This window comes from Camelus dromedarius, chromosome 17 (assembly GCF_036321535.1).
Source record: "Camelus dromedarius isolate mCamDro1 chromosome 17, mCamDro1.pat, whole genome shotgun sequence".
NCBI lineage: Eukaryota > Metazoa > Chordata > Mammalia > Artiodactyla > Camelidae > Camelus > Camelus dromedarius.
Window position 1 is genome coordinate 38109874 of NC_087452.1, and position 17275 is coordinate 38127148.

The window sequence follows — 17275 nt, forward strand, 5'->3', positions numbered from 1 at the left end:
TTTTTTTGGATTTTACTGGGTTTTCTATGGAGATAGTTATTTCCGCTACAAATACATAATGGCCATTTTCTTTCTTCCTTCAGTCCTTACACTTTTTATTATCTGTTTGGCTCATACAATTTGGATGGAAGTAGTTGTAACAAGAAGCTTTAACTTGTTCCTGGTTTTGTTTTGTCTTCCCACCATTGAGTATTAGGTTTGTTCCATGTTTTTGGGAGGTTACTTTTCATCCTTTATAGGAGTTTAAGAAGGTTTTTTTCGCTTTCTTATTTGCAAAGAATTTTTACTGTTAACGATGTTAAATTTTGTCAACTTTTTTTGCTTCTGTTGCAATCATCATATTATCTCCTTTAATCAATATTTTCATTTATAGCTTTCGAATGAAACACCATGTTTGCGTTTAAATGATTACTTCCACTTGTTCAATATTTTTTATCTACATTGTCATATTGAATATGCTAATATGAGTCTATGCTGTTTGCCAATAATTTTCCTTCCCCAAGCACTGAGATAGGGTCCCCGTGTTACTAATCATGGGAACTCTGTTGCTCACGCACAGCCTGGAGTTCCGCGGGCACAAAGTATAACGTTGAATAAAGGACAGTTCTGGGAACAAAGCATCCCAGCCCCTGCTGTCCGCATGCTGCTCGCTGCCTCGCCCTTTACTTCCTTTCCTCCTCACACACTCAGCATGGGGAGCCCCGAGATGGGATACTTCTCAGGGGGACGGTTTGGCGAGCAAGTGGGACAGACCCCCTAGAACCAGAAACTTTGTTTTAAAACATCTAAATAAGTTAGCTCTGCAAAATTAATTATGAGTTCACAGAAATCTCGTAGTTTTTTTTTTTTAACTGAATTCTAGTTGATTGTACAGTGTTGTTGGTTTCAGGTGTACAGCAAAGTGATTCAGTTAGACATATACATATATATATTCTTTTTCAGATTCTTTTCCATTATAGATTATTACAAGATATTGACTAGAAATACCATAGTGTTCTTAATAACTTCTTAAAATTTATAAATAGATTCTTAGAATTGTCTTAGTTAAGTTGGGTTTTGCTAACATGTGTCTTAGTTAATGTATTTTTATTTTAGTATGTGATTGTTCATTTTGTTAAAGTTGCATTTTTTTTTCCTTCTTGGTGTTGGATTATGTCCTTTGTTTGCTAAACTTACTGACCCCAAAGTGCTCAGGAGTATAAAAGTACCGATTGTGTAACTATTGTAAAGAGTACTACTCAGAATCCTCTTGTGAGAGGGAAACACAGGACGTGGGGTACACTGCTGTATGGGGAAGGGGCTCCCTAGGTGCTGGACGCTAAAACGGCTGGAAAGACCTTTGCATGGCTTCTGGAGGCTGGGCTCATCTGAGAGAAACTGCACATCTCTGCGGAGGCTCAGCCTTTTATTTTACGAACTGAAACAACACAGTTGAGAAAGCTGAGTGTAGGCGATCAGAATTTCTTAAGATCACATTGTGCTGACAATGGCTAGATTGCTAAGATTTTTACTCTTTCCCAACTCTCGATTTCTTCACTCCTCAGAGAAATAAATCAATGCTCTACCACTGGGCACGTTTTAAAACCACATCTGTATGCTGCAACACAACAGAAGGAAATTGTTTCTAGAGCCAAATGCAACCAAAGAGTTGTTTAGAAACTGCTCACCATTGAATCCCCAGCTGAGCATCAACCTGCCAGCTTCCAGAGCCCACGAGCTTGGCATTACTTGTTGGCGAGCCTTGCAGACAGCCAGTGAAACTCACTCAAAATCCCCGGGTTCATACTTCATCCAAACATCCAGAGCATCTAAAAGAAGCGCTTCCTGCCATTTCCAATACCCCATAATTATGTTTGGGTATTTTCTATTTTAGTGAAATGTAAATTAAAAAACAGACCAAAAGTAGAATCTGACTTATACTAAAGCTCTCAGCTGCTGAGCCTAATATGCATATCTTGGTGAAAGACTGAGACTGTGAGATGCAGTAATAATAATTATAATTATTAATGTAAAATACTGTTGTTTAATATTGCAGTAAAATATCACAGTAAGTATTTTTCTTAAATGGAAACTGTTGCAGCATGTGCACTGGATTGCGGTGAGAGGGCCTGAGGATGCTTGGAAGTTGGTGAGTGTGGTCTTAGGTGTCATGAGGACTGCCTCCATCACCTGATCACTGCACCACATAGAGCGCAGCTCAGCCCTTCTTGGGTCAGAACGGATGGGTATTGTGAGCAGCAGGCCTCCCAGGAGGCATTTGAGTGGCAGGCAACCAGGTTCTGTTGAGAAGTTTTTTATTTTTGTTTTTATTTTTGTCCTCTTTGATGTATCTATTCCTTCTGTTAGGTTGAGCCTGGAGAACCTCTTTGTTACTATCAGCTTTTTTTCCATTTATTTTATTTTTTTAAAGTTGAGATAATAATTCACATACCATAAAATTAGCCATTTAAAAATGTACAATTTTGAGGTTTTTAAGTAAATTCACAAGGTGGTACAATCATCAACACTGTCTAATTCCAAAACATTTTCATCACCCCCCTACCCTCCATACTCAATAGCAGTAACTCCTTCCACCAGTCTGGCAACCGTTAATCTACATTGTGTTATTGTGGATTAACCTAGTCTGTGCATTTCATATAAATGAAGTCGTATAATATGTAGCCGTTTGCGTCTGGCTTCTTTCACTCTGCAGGATGCTCTCAAGGTCTACTCATGCTGCAGCACATATCAGTTCTCCATTCATTTTTATGGTTGAATAATATTCCATTGTATGGATATACTCCTTTTTGTTTATCCATTTATCAGTTGATGGACATTTGTATTGTTTCCACTTCTTGGCTATTATGAATAATGCTGCTGCGAACATTTGTGTACAAGTTTTTGTATGAAAGTATGTTGCCATATGCTAGGTCATATGTTAACTCTATGTTTAACTTTATGTTTAACTTTTTAAGGAACAGCAGGACTGTTTTCAAAAGCAGTGGTACCATCCTGTATTCCAGCCAGCCAAGTATGAGGGTCCCATTTTTTCCCCACATCCTCACTTGTTTTTTTTGTTTGTTTGTTTCTCTCTCTCTCTCTCTTTTTTTAATGATAGCCATCCTAGTAGGTGTGAAGTAGTATTTCACTGTGGGTTTGATTTGGATTTTCTTAATGCCTAAATATATTGATCATCTTTTCCTGTGCTTTTTGGCCTTTTATTGCATTTGTGTCTCTTCTTTGGAGAAATACATATTCACATTCTTTGCCCATTTTTAAATTGGATTATCTCCCTTTTTGTTAGTGAGTTGCAAGAGTTCTTCATGTATTCTGAATATCAGTTTCTTATCTGATATATGGCTTGCAAATAATTCTTCCCATTCTGTGGGTCATTTTTTTACTTTCTTGATAGTATCCTTTGATTCATAAAAGTTTTCAATTTTAATGGAGTCCAGTTTCTCTCTTTCTTGTCGCTTGTGCTTTTGGTGCCATATCTGAGAAACATTGCCTCATCCAAGCTTAGAAAGATTTACTCCTCTGTCATTTGTGGAGTGTTTTTATCATGAAAGGGTGTTGGGTTTTGTTTCTCCTATGTCTACTGAGATGATTATATATATTTGTATATAAATTCATGTACACCAATAAAACTTTATTTTGTTAATGTGATGTATCTCATTGACTGATACTTATATGTTGAACCAATCTTACAATCCTGGGATAAATCCCACTGGATCACTTTTGCTCTGCTGCTGAATCAAGCTTGCTAGTATTTTGTTGAGGATTTTTGTATTTCTACTTAAAGAGAATATTGGTCTGCAGCTTTCTTGTGACGTCTTTGTCTGGTTTTGGTATTAAGGTTGTACTGGCTTCATAGAATTAGTTGGAAAGTATTTCTTCCTCGTGTTCTTTTTTGGAAGACTTCGTGAAGAATTCGTATTAATTCTTCTTTATTTGATAGAATTCACTAGTGAAGCTGTCTGGGCCTGCTTTTTATGCAAAAGTTTTTATGCAAAGTTTTTTATTGTTAACCCAGTCTTTTTACTTGTTATAGGTCAGTTTAGATGTTCTTTTTTTCCCTTAAGTCACATTTTTTTTAATAATTAAAATCAATTTACAATGTTTTATCAATTTCTGATGTACAGCATAATGTTTCAGTCATACATTTACATACATATATTCCTTTTCACATTCTTTTTCATTATAGGTTACTACAAGATAGTGAATATAGTTCCCTGTACTATACAGTAGTCTTGAGTCACTTTTTATAGCTGTGTCATTCTAAGAATTTACCCATTTCATCATTGTTACATTAATGTTACTTTTGGCATGGAATTTGTTCATAGTATTTCCCTATCATTCTTCCCCTTCCCCTTACTGACTGTAAAGGTCAGTAGTAATGTCCCCTCTTTTATTCTTAATTTTAGTAATTTGAGTCGTCTGCCTTTTTTTCTTGCACAGCCTACGTGATGGTTTGCTTTTTGTTGCTCTTTTCAAAAAACCAATTTTTGGTTTCATTGATCTTCTTTATTGTTTTTCTATTCTCTGTTTTACTTGTTTCACTCTCATCTTCATAATTTATTTCCTTCTGCATGCTTTTGGTTTAGTATACTCTTCTTTTTCTAGTTTCTTAAGGTGGAAATGTCAGTTGTTTTGTGATCTTTCTTTTTTGAGAAAGCCATAAATTTCCCACTGGGCACTGCATTCACTGCATCTCATATGTTTTGCTATGTTTCATTCATCTCAAAGCTTTTTCCTAATTTTTCTTGTGATTTCTTCTTTGATTCATTGGTTTCTTAGAAATATGTTGCTCAATTTTCACATAGTATGTCAATTTTCGAAATTTCCTTCTGTTATTGATTGCTTGTTTCATTCCATTGTGGTCAGAGAAGATACTCTGTATGATTTTTTTTAGCCTTTTAAATTTGTTGAGAATTGTTTTATGGCCTAACATACTGTCTATCCTGGGACATTGTGCTGTACACCAGAAACTGACACATTGTAAATGACTGTACTTGAATTTAAAAAAATTAAAAAAAAAAAAAAAGCATATCGTCTATCCTAAAGAATGCTCAGCGTGCACTTGAGAACGAATATTCTGCTCCTGGGCTGAGTGGCCTCTAGATGCCCGTTAGGTCTTTGTTACTGTGTCAGGGCAGGCCATCAGCACCAAGCTAGGAAGTTTAATAGCCTGCCTTAGCATTCACTTTCTGCTTGTGAAGAGCCTCAAGGTCAGTCAGAGGTGAGACCTTAGCCGTTTCTCAGGTCTTTCCTGAGCCTAGGTATGATCCTACACCTGTATCTGATCACCTCAATTCCCAGTAAGATGTTGGAGCTTTGCAGGCCCCTCTGGATGTCTCATCCCTCAGCCTTTTTTATTTTGACCTCCCTGGCTAGTCCCTTGTTTGGCCCAGCTGCGACCCATTACCTCAGGCCGACTGATGTTGAAACATTCAATTAACATCCCCGAGGGGAACCTTTAGCACCTGGAATGACTCAGTGAGGTGGAGTGAAGTCGAGCCTTTCCAATGAGTCTCCTTGAGCTAAATCAGGAGATTGCTTCCTTTTGGGAATGAGGCTTTCGGAGATCTCTGGCCCCACCCTCCTTCCACGGAGCATGCGCGCTATTTTTCAAGGCTGCTGCAGACCAGGGGAGCAGGGCTTGAGGAAAGGGTAAGGAAAAATGCCAAGACTGAGCTGTTATTCTTGACTGAATGCTGCCGGGATTGCTGCAGGCCTTTGGTTAGTTTCCAGAGTACTGGGAAAGTTGTTTTTGGCAAGTGTCATTATTTGTTGTTGGTGTTGTATGCTTTTATGGAGGAGCAAACTTCTGGAGGTTCTTACTCTGCCATTGTTGCTGGCATCACCACCAGCAGTTTTTAAGTGGAGGGTCAGGGACTGAGATTCCGGGGTGCCCAGAATGTGAAGGGACCATCATGTGAAATTTCTAACAGTGATACTGGTTTTTTACTTAATCTGGAGCAAACACCTTTAGCTTTGCACTTGTTTACCTTAGAAAAAAACAGAATGATTCAGTGATTTGGTATGAGACGAGCAGCTAAGTCATTTTTTTATTCTCTATTTCAGGGACTTTAATATAAAATTGCTTTTGAATTTAGTAAACTGTTGTTAAGAAATTGGGAGAAACTCTTTGAGGTTTTTTTTTTTTTTTTTTTTTCATTAGAGGCCCCTGGCTCAAACAGTATTGCAAAAGGTTGTCTTTATTAAGTGATACTAAAACAATGCCTGTTTTCTTCTGGTTTACATTTTGCAGGGCACTTTTGATGATTACTTGGAGTTATTCCTGCAGTTTGGTTACGTGAGCCTTTTCTCCTGTGTTTACCCGTTAGCTGCCACCTTCGCCGTGTTAAATAATCTCACCGAAGTTAATTCAGATGCCTTAAAAATGTGCAGGGTCTTCAAACGTCCGTTCGCAGAACCTTCAGCCAGTATTGGTGTATGGCAGGTAATTACTTGAGGAAAAAAATTATTTCTTAAAAAAAAAAAGCAATATATAAGGCATTGTGATTTTTAAAAAAAGAGCCCTCTGGAGAGATTTGGAGAAATTCGATTTTATCCTTGCTGTGCCACAAATGAGCTGTGGGCTTCAGTCAGTCATTAACTTTCTCTGGGCCTTGCTTTTCTTGTTTTGCAAACTGAGTTTGGGGATGAGGGAGGTAAGCTGTAATCTCCGTGACTCCTTTCAGGTGTAAAACTTTGACAATTTTCTTGGAGAGAAATCAGCTGGGCTTCACTGTCTGGGTGGTAATGAGGCCCTCCTGACTGCAGTGTCAGTGGAGATGACATGAGGGGCCTGAGCGTCCACATTCACTCCTACTTGGCAGTAATGAGGTTCTCCTTCAGGTGCCTGCTGGGCTGGGGGAGAGTCAGGGCTTCCATTACCACCCAGGAGGCCACGTGAGGGCACAAAGGAGGTGCCTGTACCACCCCCTCCCCCAAGAAAAGGAGGTATCAGTGGTGGTCTAGAGGGAAGCCAGAACTCTGACCCCCTCTCCCAAAATAAGGACCCCAGCCCCACCTTGGGTATCAGTGGTGTCCAAGTGAAGAATCTGGGCTTCTGCTTCTATTTGCTAGTGACAAGATATTGTCCCCTCTTTTCCTGCTAGAGTGGTTTCAGATAAACCAACTAAAACAAAATGTTACATAAAATCCAGAGTTTTATAGCACCTAAAATATCACAGTTTTTATTAAAAAAATCACTCATTATACCAAGAACCAGTATGATTCCACGCTGAGTGAATAAAAGGCAGTTAGCAGAAATGCCACCACCGAGATGACACAAATTTTGGAAAGAAAGATTTTAAAGCAGCCACGATAAAAATGCTTCAACAAGCACTTGAACACCCCTAAAACAGGTGGAAAAATAGAAAGAATTAGAACGTCTCAGCAAAGAAATAGAAGATACGAAGGAGAAGCAAATGGGCATTTTAGGAGTGGAAAGTATAGTAATGAATGGAAAGGCTCAGGGGGTGAGTGCAGCAGAACGGAAGGGATAGAGGAGAGAAGCAGGAACTGGAAAGCAGAACAATAGAAATTACCTGCTCTGAACAACAGAGAGAAAAAAGACCGAAGAAGTAACTATAGCCTCAGAGACCTGAGTGACTGTAACAAAAAAATCTAACATTCTTGTTATTGGAGTCCCAGAAGGAAAAGAGAGGGAGGGACTGAAAAAGTACTAGAAGTAATAGTGGCCAAACCTTAAATTTGGCAAGAGACCTAAAAGCACAGGTTCAAGAAGCACTAAGTGAACCTCAAACAGGAAAAACCCAAAGACGTTCATGCCAAAACACATCATAATTAAACATCTGAAAACTAAAGACAAAGAAAAAATCTCGAAAGCTCCACGAGAGGAATGACGTCTTACCTACAGGGGAATCCGATTAGAAGGACAGCTAGTTTCTCATCAGAAATCATGGAGGCCAGAAGAAAGTGGCACAGTATTTTCCAAGTGCTTAAAGGAAAGTAATGTCAATACAGATGCCTGTATTCAGGGAAAATATCCTTCAGGAATCAAGGGAAATCAAGACACTCTGAAATGAAGGAAAACTAAGAAAATTTGTTGCCAGCGGTCATCCTAAAGGAATAGCTAAAAGTTGCCTAAACTGAGGACATAATAAAGGGAGGAATCTAGAAATGTTATGAGGAATAAACATGGTAAATGAAACACCAGTAAATACAATAGATTTTTCCTTCTCTTGAGTCGGTTAGGTTTGACAGTTGAAACAAAAAATATAACACTATCTAATAGTTCTAAATATATGTAGAGGGGGGCAGGGTATAGCTCAAATGGCAGAGTGCATGCTTAGCATACATAAGGTCCTGGGTTCAATCCCCAGTACTTCCTCTAAAAACCAAGTAAAGCTAACTACCTCCCCCCCCAAAAAAATTTTTTTAAAATATATATTATATATGTATGAAGAGAAAATCTTAAAATAGTTGTATTACAAATGGGAGCTGGTAAAGGGAGGTAAGATTTCTATACTTCACTCAAACTAAATGATGGCATAAGTAGACTATAGACACACATATATATACCCACATATGTAAAATATAATATGTATTTATATGTATGTGTGTAAATACATATTTTAATACCTAGAGTAACCACTAAAGTGATATAAAAGATACACTCAAAAACAAATCAAAATGTAGCCCTAAAAAATATTCAGGTAACCTGCAATAAGAAAAGGAAGAGAAAACAGAAATGAAAGAACAGAACATGAAGAAATGGCAGATTGAAGTCAATACCTTAATTTTATTAGCTTTAAAGACAAAGATTGGCAGAATGGATTTAAACGCATAACTCAATTATATGCTGTCTACCAGAAACTCAGTTCAAACATGGTGATATAAGCAGGTTGAAAGTAAAAGGATAGAAGAAATATATATGGAAAAATTAAAAGGAAGCAGGGGTGGCTTCAGATAGACTTCTGAGCAAAGAAAATTACCAGAAAGGAGGATTCTCTGATAGTAAAAGGGTCAAATTACCCAGATCATGTAGCAATCTTACACACACACCCCAAATAACACCAGGGTGCCCTCCAGGGTTTTGTTGTCTATCAAAATTAGGACTATAGTGGCACCCTTGACTCAGCTATCCCACTTTCAGGACCTTTTCCTACTTTCACACTTGTTAGATGATGAATTTACAAAGTTCCTAATTGTAGCACTGTTTGTAATAGTTACCATTGCCCACCAACCAGTAAGGAAATGGTGAAACCAACTCTGGTACATCCATGCAATGAAATGTAAGCAGTTGTGACAAAGAATGAGGGAGACTTCAGAGTATTGACACAGAATACCCCCCAGGACATCTTAAGGGACAAAAGCAAGGGGCTCTGTGTATTACGCTGAGAAGAGAGTAAGAAAGTATACGTTCAACTTTTCTTATATTTGCATATGAAGTGTCTGGAAAGGTACATATATTAATAAAAGGGATTGTCTTGTGAGGAGAACGGGAGCTGACGAGGGAGGGAGAGGGGACAAGGAGACTCCTCACTATACACTGATCACGTTTGATTTTTGAACTAATTTATTAAAAATAAACGGAAATTTAAAGCTTTTTAAAGAGAAGGTAAAGTCCTGAGTAGATTTGTTATAAAGAAAACTGGAAAAATAATAAGATTACACAAAGGATTTCTAAAATACAACGTGGTAGATATTCTTCATGGGATAAACTTATATTGAGTTTGGATCCAATCATGTTTTTGGTTTGCTTCTATGTTTCTAATAATAATTGTATCTCTTAGAATTAGATGCTAAGTTATAAGTGGTGATCACCAAGTACTGTACATTAAAAAAAAAAGAACAGTGACCACAGCATTTCCCCAGGCCATATGCAGTAATAAGCACCAGTCTCCTTCATGGGACCCTGGATCAGAGTCTGTTTAGTAGGTCTCAGTGGGACCTTGCACCTGTATTTCTCTAAAGTTCTACAGGTAATTTGGTAAATGCTGCTAGAAAGGGATTGGTGCCTCAGGGATAGCTGGACCAGATGTGGTATGTGATCTGTCAGGGTAAAAAGGACAGTTTCACAAAATAAATTCTATTCAAAATCATACCTGTTTTTGAAACATTTTCTCTTGTGGCTGGCCCATTTTAGAATCCCTTTATATATGCATGGAGTCAAGTAACTTTAATAGTGTGTTCTTCTTGGATGTGTTCCAAATTCACATCCCTGGCCACCTCCATTTGGGAAGGTGGGACATATTGTTCAGGGTACTCAAGCCAAAAGTATCTGAAATACCTTCTAACAATATGGCTTTTTCAAACTAAAGAAAATCATAGCATTATAGAGAAAAAGTTTTAAATGTTCTTGGAATGTTTAGAACTAAGGCAAGGCTTTTCCCTTGACTGCAGGTCATGCAAGAAAGGAAGGGGAAATGTGGAAGCAGTCATTGTGGTTTTTCATTTCACATTCTCTTTTCTTTCAGTTGGCTTTTGAAACAATGAGTGTTATATCTGTGGTCACTAACTGTGCTCTAATTGGAATGTCACCGCAAGTGAATGCACTCTTTCCAGAGTCAAAAGCGGACCTCATTTTGATTGTAGTAGCAGTGGAGGTAAGTGAAAATTTAAACCTGTTTTAAATTATCTCCACATCAGCTGCCTCTGTTATTCCAAGGCAGTGATGTCCTGGGCAGTTTAACAACATGCATTTACTAGTAAGAAAGCAAAGCACGGGAAGACATGAGGTTGAGAGTGTGTATTCCTGGTTATTGCCTATATATGAGAAACAGTCACAATGGTGCAAATAGGATAGTGACTTTTCCAGCCACTCTGCTGGTCTGTTCAGTGCTGAGGAGATAAATCCTATCTGCAATAGAATTCTGTAGAGTTAATGTTTTTTTCAGTCTGTTCTAGGGATCTGTCACTTCCACTTTCCTAAGCAAATAAATGCTTTTTGATTATGATTTGTTTAAGTCTCATTTGCAACAGGCGTGGGATTCATTGTAAAACACTCTAACACTCCAAAATGTAGTGTGCAGAAAGACTCGTAATTTCACATACAAAGTACAAGTAGGCTGTTTGTGTACTTTTTAGATGTTTGTCTTGTTTATCTGGTTTCTGAATACGGATTCCTGTAACATCTTGAAAATTAAGCACCAACCAATTACAACTAGAAGAAATTGCAGGAATTTTTCTGTTGCTAGTGACTATAGCTGTCAGGAATATTGTGACTTTTCATTTTCAGATATATATATAAAAAAAGAACAGTCCTGGAAATTTATTAAAGCAGAATTTAGCAGGGTCATAAAGTGGTGATTCATACATGTAAGGCCTCAGGACTTAGGGCTGCCCAGAGGAAATGGCACTGTGAACTTACGTATTTCCAGTCATGGCTAAAGAAATATATTCTGCTTTGCTCTATTTGCTCTTTTAACATATTTGATAGGAATTATGATAGGTGCTATATGTAGAATCTGTGTTTTGGAGAATGATTTTAGACAGCAGTGAGTAGGAAGGGAAAGAGAAAGTCTTTGGCAGATAAAAAAGTAGGTCTGTTTTGAATTTTGTGAACTGAACAGGCTTTCTGGAGAGCTATTTATTTTCAAGGCTGATTTATTACCTGTGGAAGTAAGAGAACAAAACAGAGGTACCTCAGACAGGGGATGGCCAGCTGGCCAGGCTCACAGTGGATCTTCTCGATTTAGGACACGGCCCTTAACTTTGCAGCTCTCGGAACTTATCTTTGCCAGCACTTCCAGAGCTAATTAGGCTTTTGTGACTGACTTACACTTAAAAATAATGAGACTCAGAGAGGACTGACCGGAATACTGGGTAGTTAATTTACCATAAGGCGACTTTTCCAGCGCTTCTGGCAGTCGGTGATAAAGTAAAAGTGGAATTGGTTATTTGCAGATTTCTTGGTAAGTTTAGAAGCAGAGCAAGAGGAATGTAATAATCTTGAGAGATGCAGAAAACTTGAAAACCATCCCTTCCCTCAAACGAAGCAGAGCTCTGTCATGCGCCAGATTTTAGTGTCCATCACCAGCCTCTGAGCAATGCTGGATGAATTCAATACTGCCTGCTTCTCAATTTTGCCTTCACTTTCTCTAGACTTCTTGTTGACCCAGTCTTCCTGTATATTCCCATTGATGACTTTTGTATTGGTGTATTGTATTGATTGCTTTTGTCTTGGCCACTGTTTTGTTTTGTATTGGTGATATCTTAATCAGATACCCAGGGCCTGGTTCTTCTCACTTAATACAGGAGATTTCCTGGCCTACAAGACTGCTCTGCAGATGGCTAACTTCACATGTGGCCAGCTGATTTTTCTAGTCTACTCCTCATCGATTCACTTAATCTGCAAGTTCTATGGGGCACTTTGTTGTTGCCCCGAAGTTCTGACCCTCATGCCTCCTCTGACATTTTTAGTCTTTCTCTGTAGTATTAAAGCAACTGTTTTACTGTCCTTTTCTAAACTGTTTCCTTAGAGTACAACAGAAATAAGCCTCTATTTAAAATTTTGTAAGGAAAGATCTTGGGTTTTCTACAGAAATGTTGAGTTATTAGCCTATAATTGTGACTGAATTTTCACTTTCTTATGTTTTTAAGCTTTCTATTTTGAAATAATAATTCAAAGGAAGTTGGAAAGCTAGTACAGAGGTCCCATGCACCCCACACCCAGTTTGCCTCAGTGGTTGCATCTTACATAAGTGTAATACGATTGCACAACCGAGAACCTGACTTGGGTACAGTTTGTGTGTAGTTGTCACTTTATCACACGTATATATTCATTTGACTTCCACTCCATGGTCAAGATACATGTCCGTCACCACAAAGATCTCCCTCCTTCTACTCCTTTATAGCCACACCTATCCCTCAACTCACCATTTCTAACCCTTGACAACCACAAATTTGTTCTCCATCTCTATAATTTTTATCATTTTGAGAATGTTGTATAAATGGAAACACAGTATGTAAACTTTTCTTTTGTAATTCTTGTCATGAAGTGAGTTGTGTCTCCACAGAAGATATGTTGAAGTCCTAACCTCCAGTGCCTTAGAATGTGATCTTATTTGGAAATGGAGTGGTTGCAGATGTGATTAAAGTGAGGTCATACTGGAGTGGAGTAGACCCTTAGTCCAATATGACCATCATCCTCACGAGACAAGAAGAGACACTCAGAAACACTGGAGAGAAGGCCATGTGATGAGGTGGGGCAGAGACTGAGGTGCTTTAGCTGCCAGCCAGGGAGCACCACAGACTGACAACCACCACCAGAACCCAGGAAGCACCAGGGAAGGATTCCCCACTACAGGTTTCAGAGGGAACAGGGCTTCTGAAGCCATGATTTCAGACTTCTAGTCTCCAGATGGCGTGACAATACATTTCTGTTGTTTTAAGCCATCTAGTTCATGATTCTGTGTCACTAGAAAACTAGTACAATATCCTTTGTGTTTGAAGAACTTCCTTTAGCCAATTCCTTTAGTCCGCTAGAGACAAATTCTCCTAGCTTTTCTTTATCTGATAACTTCTTTTCCTTCTTGAAGGATAGTTTCACTAGATACAGAATTTGTGGATTACAATTCTTTTCTTTCAGCACTTGAAAAATATTTTGGCACTTCCTTCTAGTCTCCAAGGTTTTAGATAAGAAATCTCTCATTCAAACTGGTGGTCTCCTGTAGGTACTGTGTCCTTTTTTCTGGCTGGTTTTTTCTTTATTTTTAGGTTTCAGAAGTTTAATTATGATGAGTCTTGGTATGGACTTGTTTATTTATTGTTTGTTTGGGGTTTGCTCAACTTCTTAGAGCTATAGGTTTATTTCACCAAACTGGGGAAATTTTCAGCTGGTATTTCTTCAAATACTCTTTCTTTCTTCTTTCTTTTTCTTTCTTCTCTGCATCTGGGATTCTGATGATCTGAGTGTTGGGGTTTTTGTGTTTTCCCACAGGTCTCTAAGGCTCCATCTAGTTTTTTTCCAGTCCGTTTTCTTTCTGTTCACGTTGGGTGAATTCTATAATTGTGTTGATGTTCCTCACATTCACTGATTCTGTCCTCTGTCATTTACACTCTACTATTGAGCCCATCCACTGAGTTTTTTTAAGTTTCTGTTATTATATTTTTCAGTTCTGTAAGTTCCATTTGGTTCTATTTATAACTTTTTTCCCCTGAGATTTTCTGTTTTTCCATTTGTTTCAAGAGGATTCGTACTTGATTGCAGAAGCATTTTCACAATGATTTGTCTCAGCTCAGGCTACTGTAACAGAATTCTGTAGCCTGAGTGGCCTAAATAAGACGTATTTCTCACAGTTCTGAAGTCTGGGAAGTCCAAGGTCAAGGTGCTGGATAAATGTAGTTCTTGTAAGGACCATCTTCTTGGCACACAGCTGGCTGCCTCCTTGCTGTCTGGTGTCTTTGTTTATAAGGTCACTAATCCCGTCATGAGGGTCTGCCTTCTTGACCTCATCTCAACCTAAGTACCTTCCGCAGGCCCCACCTCTTCATACCATCCCACTGGAGGTCAGGACTTACAGATATGAATTTGGGGGAGACACAAGCCTTTTGTCTATACAAGGCTGCTTTAAAATCCTTGGATGATTCCAACATCTGACCTACCTCAGTGCTTTTGTCTGTTGATTATACCTTCTCAAGTCAGGTTGAGATTTTCCTGGTTCTTGACATGAAGACTCTGATTTTTGATTGAAACATGGATGTGTTGGGTATTATGTTATGACTCTCTGGATCTTATCTAAATGTTATGTTTTAGCAGTTTGTGAGGGTGAGGGATGGAGTGTTCCTGCCGGTTGGGGTGGAAGTCCAGGTTCCCCACGTGGATTCCATTGTCACCTGAGGTGGGGGTCCTAGTTACTGATGGACAGCGATGGGCGTTCTGGCCCCCCACTAGGCCTCCACTGACACCTCTCTTGCTGGGAGGGGTGCACACACCTCTTTACTGCTTCTCAGATGGCCTCCATTGACACTGTGATGGGGAATGTCCTCTGTACTCCTGGGTGGGGGTGGGTGTCCTGACTCTCCACTAGGTTCCCTGTGACAACACTCCGGTGGAAGGGAGAAAAGGAACCTTGTCACTGCCAGGTAAGGGTGTAAGTCCAAGTTCTACGTGTGGTCTCCACTAGCAAGGTTGTTGGTGAGGGGTAAGGTAAGGGGGCGGGGATACTTGTTAACCTTCAGGGGGACTGGAAGACTGGACTCCCTGCTTGGCCTTCTCTGGTAAGGTTAGGCCCCTTGTTACAGGCTGGCAAGGGTGTAAGTCTAGGCTCTCCCCCAGGAATTTGCTGGTCCGGGTCGGGGTGGGGCCACAGTATTTCTCTGGTATTGGGCTGTGTCAGTGTTTCTTGTCTGAGCGTTTTCTTTCTAGCTCCATTGCCCCTTTCCTGGTCCTTTGGCTAGAGAGAGCGGGCTTTTCTTGGGGTTTCTTTTTTCTTTGCGCCCATTCATTTCTGGGGTGTCCGCTTCCTCAGCATGTAGTCTTGAATACACGAGGTAAAGAGAAAACCCTTGAAACTCACTGCCATTTTGTTCCTTAGGTCCTGGGGTCCCTAGTCAGTCTGCCCTCCTCTTTCTCCCTTTCAGCCGCCTCTTATCTTTACTTTATATGTAATGTCTGTGATTTTTAGTTGTACTTAGCAGGAGGAGGAGTGAAAAGTGCTTCTATTCCATCTTTCCAGAAGCAGAAGCCCCACTCACTTTCTTGGTTATTAACCTTTCTTTCCCCTCTTCAGCTTAGGACCTTTGCACACATGAAGTCCCCTCTTTGGGCCCGAATAACACACCTTTATTCATTAGGTTCAGCTCAGATGTCACTGGGCTCTCAGGCCTCTCTGGTCCATCTCAGCTCAGTCTCTTCTGTTGATCTCATGAAGCCCTGTTTCTTCTCCTCCATGGCGTTTATCCCACTTACATGCCTTGCACTTCCTTGTAGGTTTGTTTATTTGTTGGTCTCTCCTGTGCAGTCTTTTATCGTCCTCCTTTGGTGAAATCTGTGGTATCTGTAACCTGTTTTGGAAAGTCCTGGATGTGACTTAATCCTGATTTCCCAGAACGGTTAAAGACATTTTCTTCCATGCTGGTGGAGACGTCTCACTCCTAATCCTGACCCCATTTGAACCTACTCCTAGGATGTAAGTTAGGGGTCCCTGGAGCCCAGAAGAATAGGAGACAAGGGCAGCCATGGGCTCATTTAGTCAGTCATGACATTCAAGAAAGGTGTTTTTCAGCTTACAGTTAATCCGCATAAGCCAAAATGCTAGTAGGGTTTTAGGCTATTCTATACTTTTTAGATTTACACCTGTAAACAAGAAATATTTCCTTTGGTTACTAAGGCTAAATCCTTGTAAGTGATTATTTTTGGTGTGTGCTTGTTTTTTAATGCAGAGATCACTGTGATGTTATCAATATTTATTAACGTGGAGATCATTACTAATATGGCGATGACCCAGAGTAAGTCAGAGGGCGAGGGGTGCCAGGAGGTTGTGCCAACTAAATGTGTGCTGCTCTTGCAGTTTCTTTTCTTGTTGTGGTAAAGGATACATAACATAAATTTACCATTTTAACCTCTTTTTAAGTTTTTAATTGTAAAAAATGCATAATGTGAAACTTTTCTACTCTCCCCAACTGAAACGCTGTACCCATGAAACACTAACTCCCTGGTCCTCCCCTCCTCCAGCCCGTGGTCGCCACCACTCTGCTTTCTGTCTCTGTGAATGGGATTACCCTAGAAACCTCATGTAAGTGGAATCATGCAATATTTGCCCTTTTGTGTCTGGTTTATTTCTCTCAGCATAACGTCTTCAAGGTTCACTTATGTTGTAGTTTGCATCAGTAGAAAAATTCCAAGACTGAATGATACTCATATGTGTCTGTATATCACATTTTATTCATCCGTTCATCCATCAATGGATACAGTGGATACACGGCTGCTCCCCTCTTTCGCCTGTTAATGAGTAATGCTGCTATGAACATGGATGTGCAAATATCTGTTTGAGTCTCTGCTTCTGACTAGACAGACATAAACAGAGTTGTTGGATTGTATGGTATTTCTCTGTTTAATTTTGGGAGGAAATCTTCACCCTGTTTGCCAGAGCATCTGCACTGCACCACTTTACATTCTCACCCAGCAAGGCACGGGGTTGCAGTGTCTCCACACCCTTGCCAGCGCTTGTTATTTTCTGTAGTTTTGATAACAGTCATCCTAATGGGTGTGAGGTAGTTGAGCATCTTTTCATGTGCTTATTGGCCATTTGTATACCTTCTTCAGAGAAATGTCTGTTCAAGTCCTTTGCTCATTTTTAAAATAGCGCTGTTTATTTTT

The 17275-nt window shown here is 39.5% G+C and overlaps 1 protein-coding gene across 2 annotated transcripts in view; it reads left to right on the forward strand.

Moving 5' to 3' along the window:
• The window catches only part of ANO10 (anoctamin 10), a 178149-nt gene that overhangs the window by 35278 nt on the left and 125596 nt on the right, over nucleotides 1–17275 (forward strand). For both annotated transcript variants that reach the window (XM_064496660.1, XM_064496661.1), the window contains exons 10-11: nucleotides 6251–6442; nucleotides 10431–10559. In XM_064496660.1, coding sequence (XP_064352730.1) covers nucleotides 6251–6442; nucleotides 10431–10559 — 321 coding nt within the window. The remainder of the gene's footprint in view (nucleotides 1–6250; nucleotides 6443–10430; nucleotides 10560–17275) is intronic.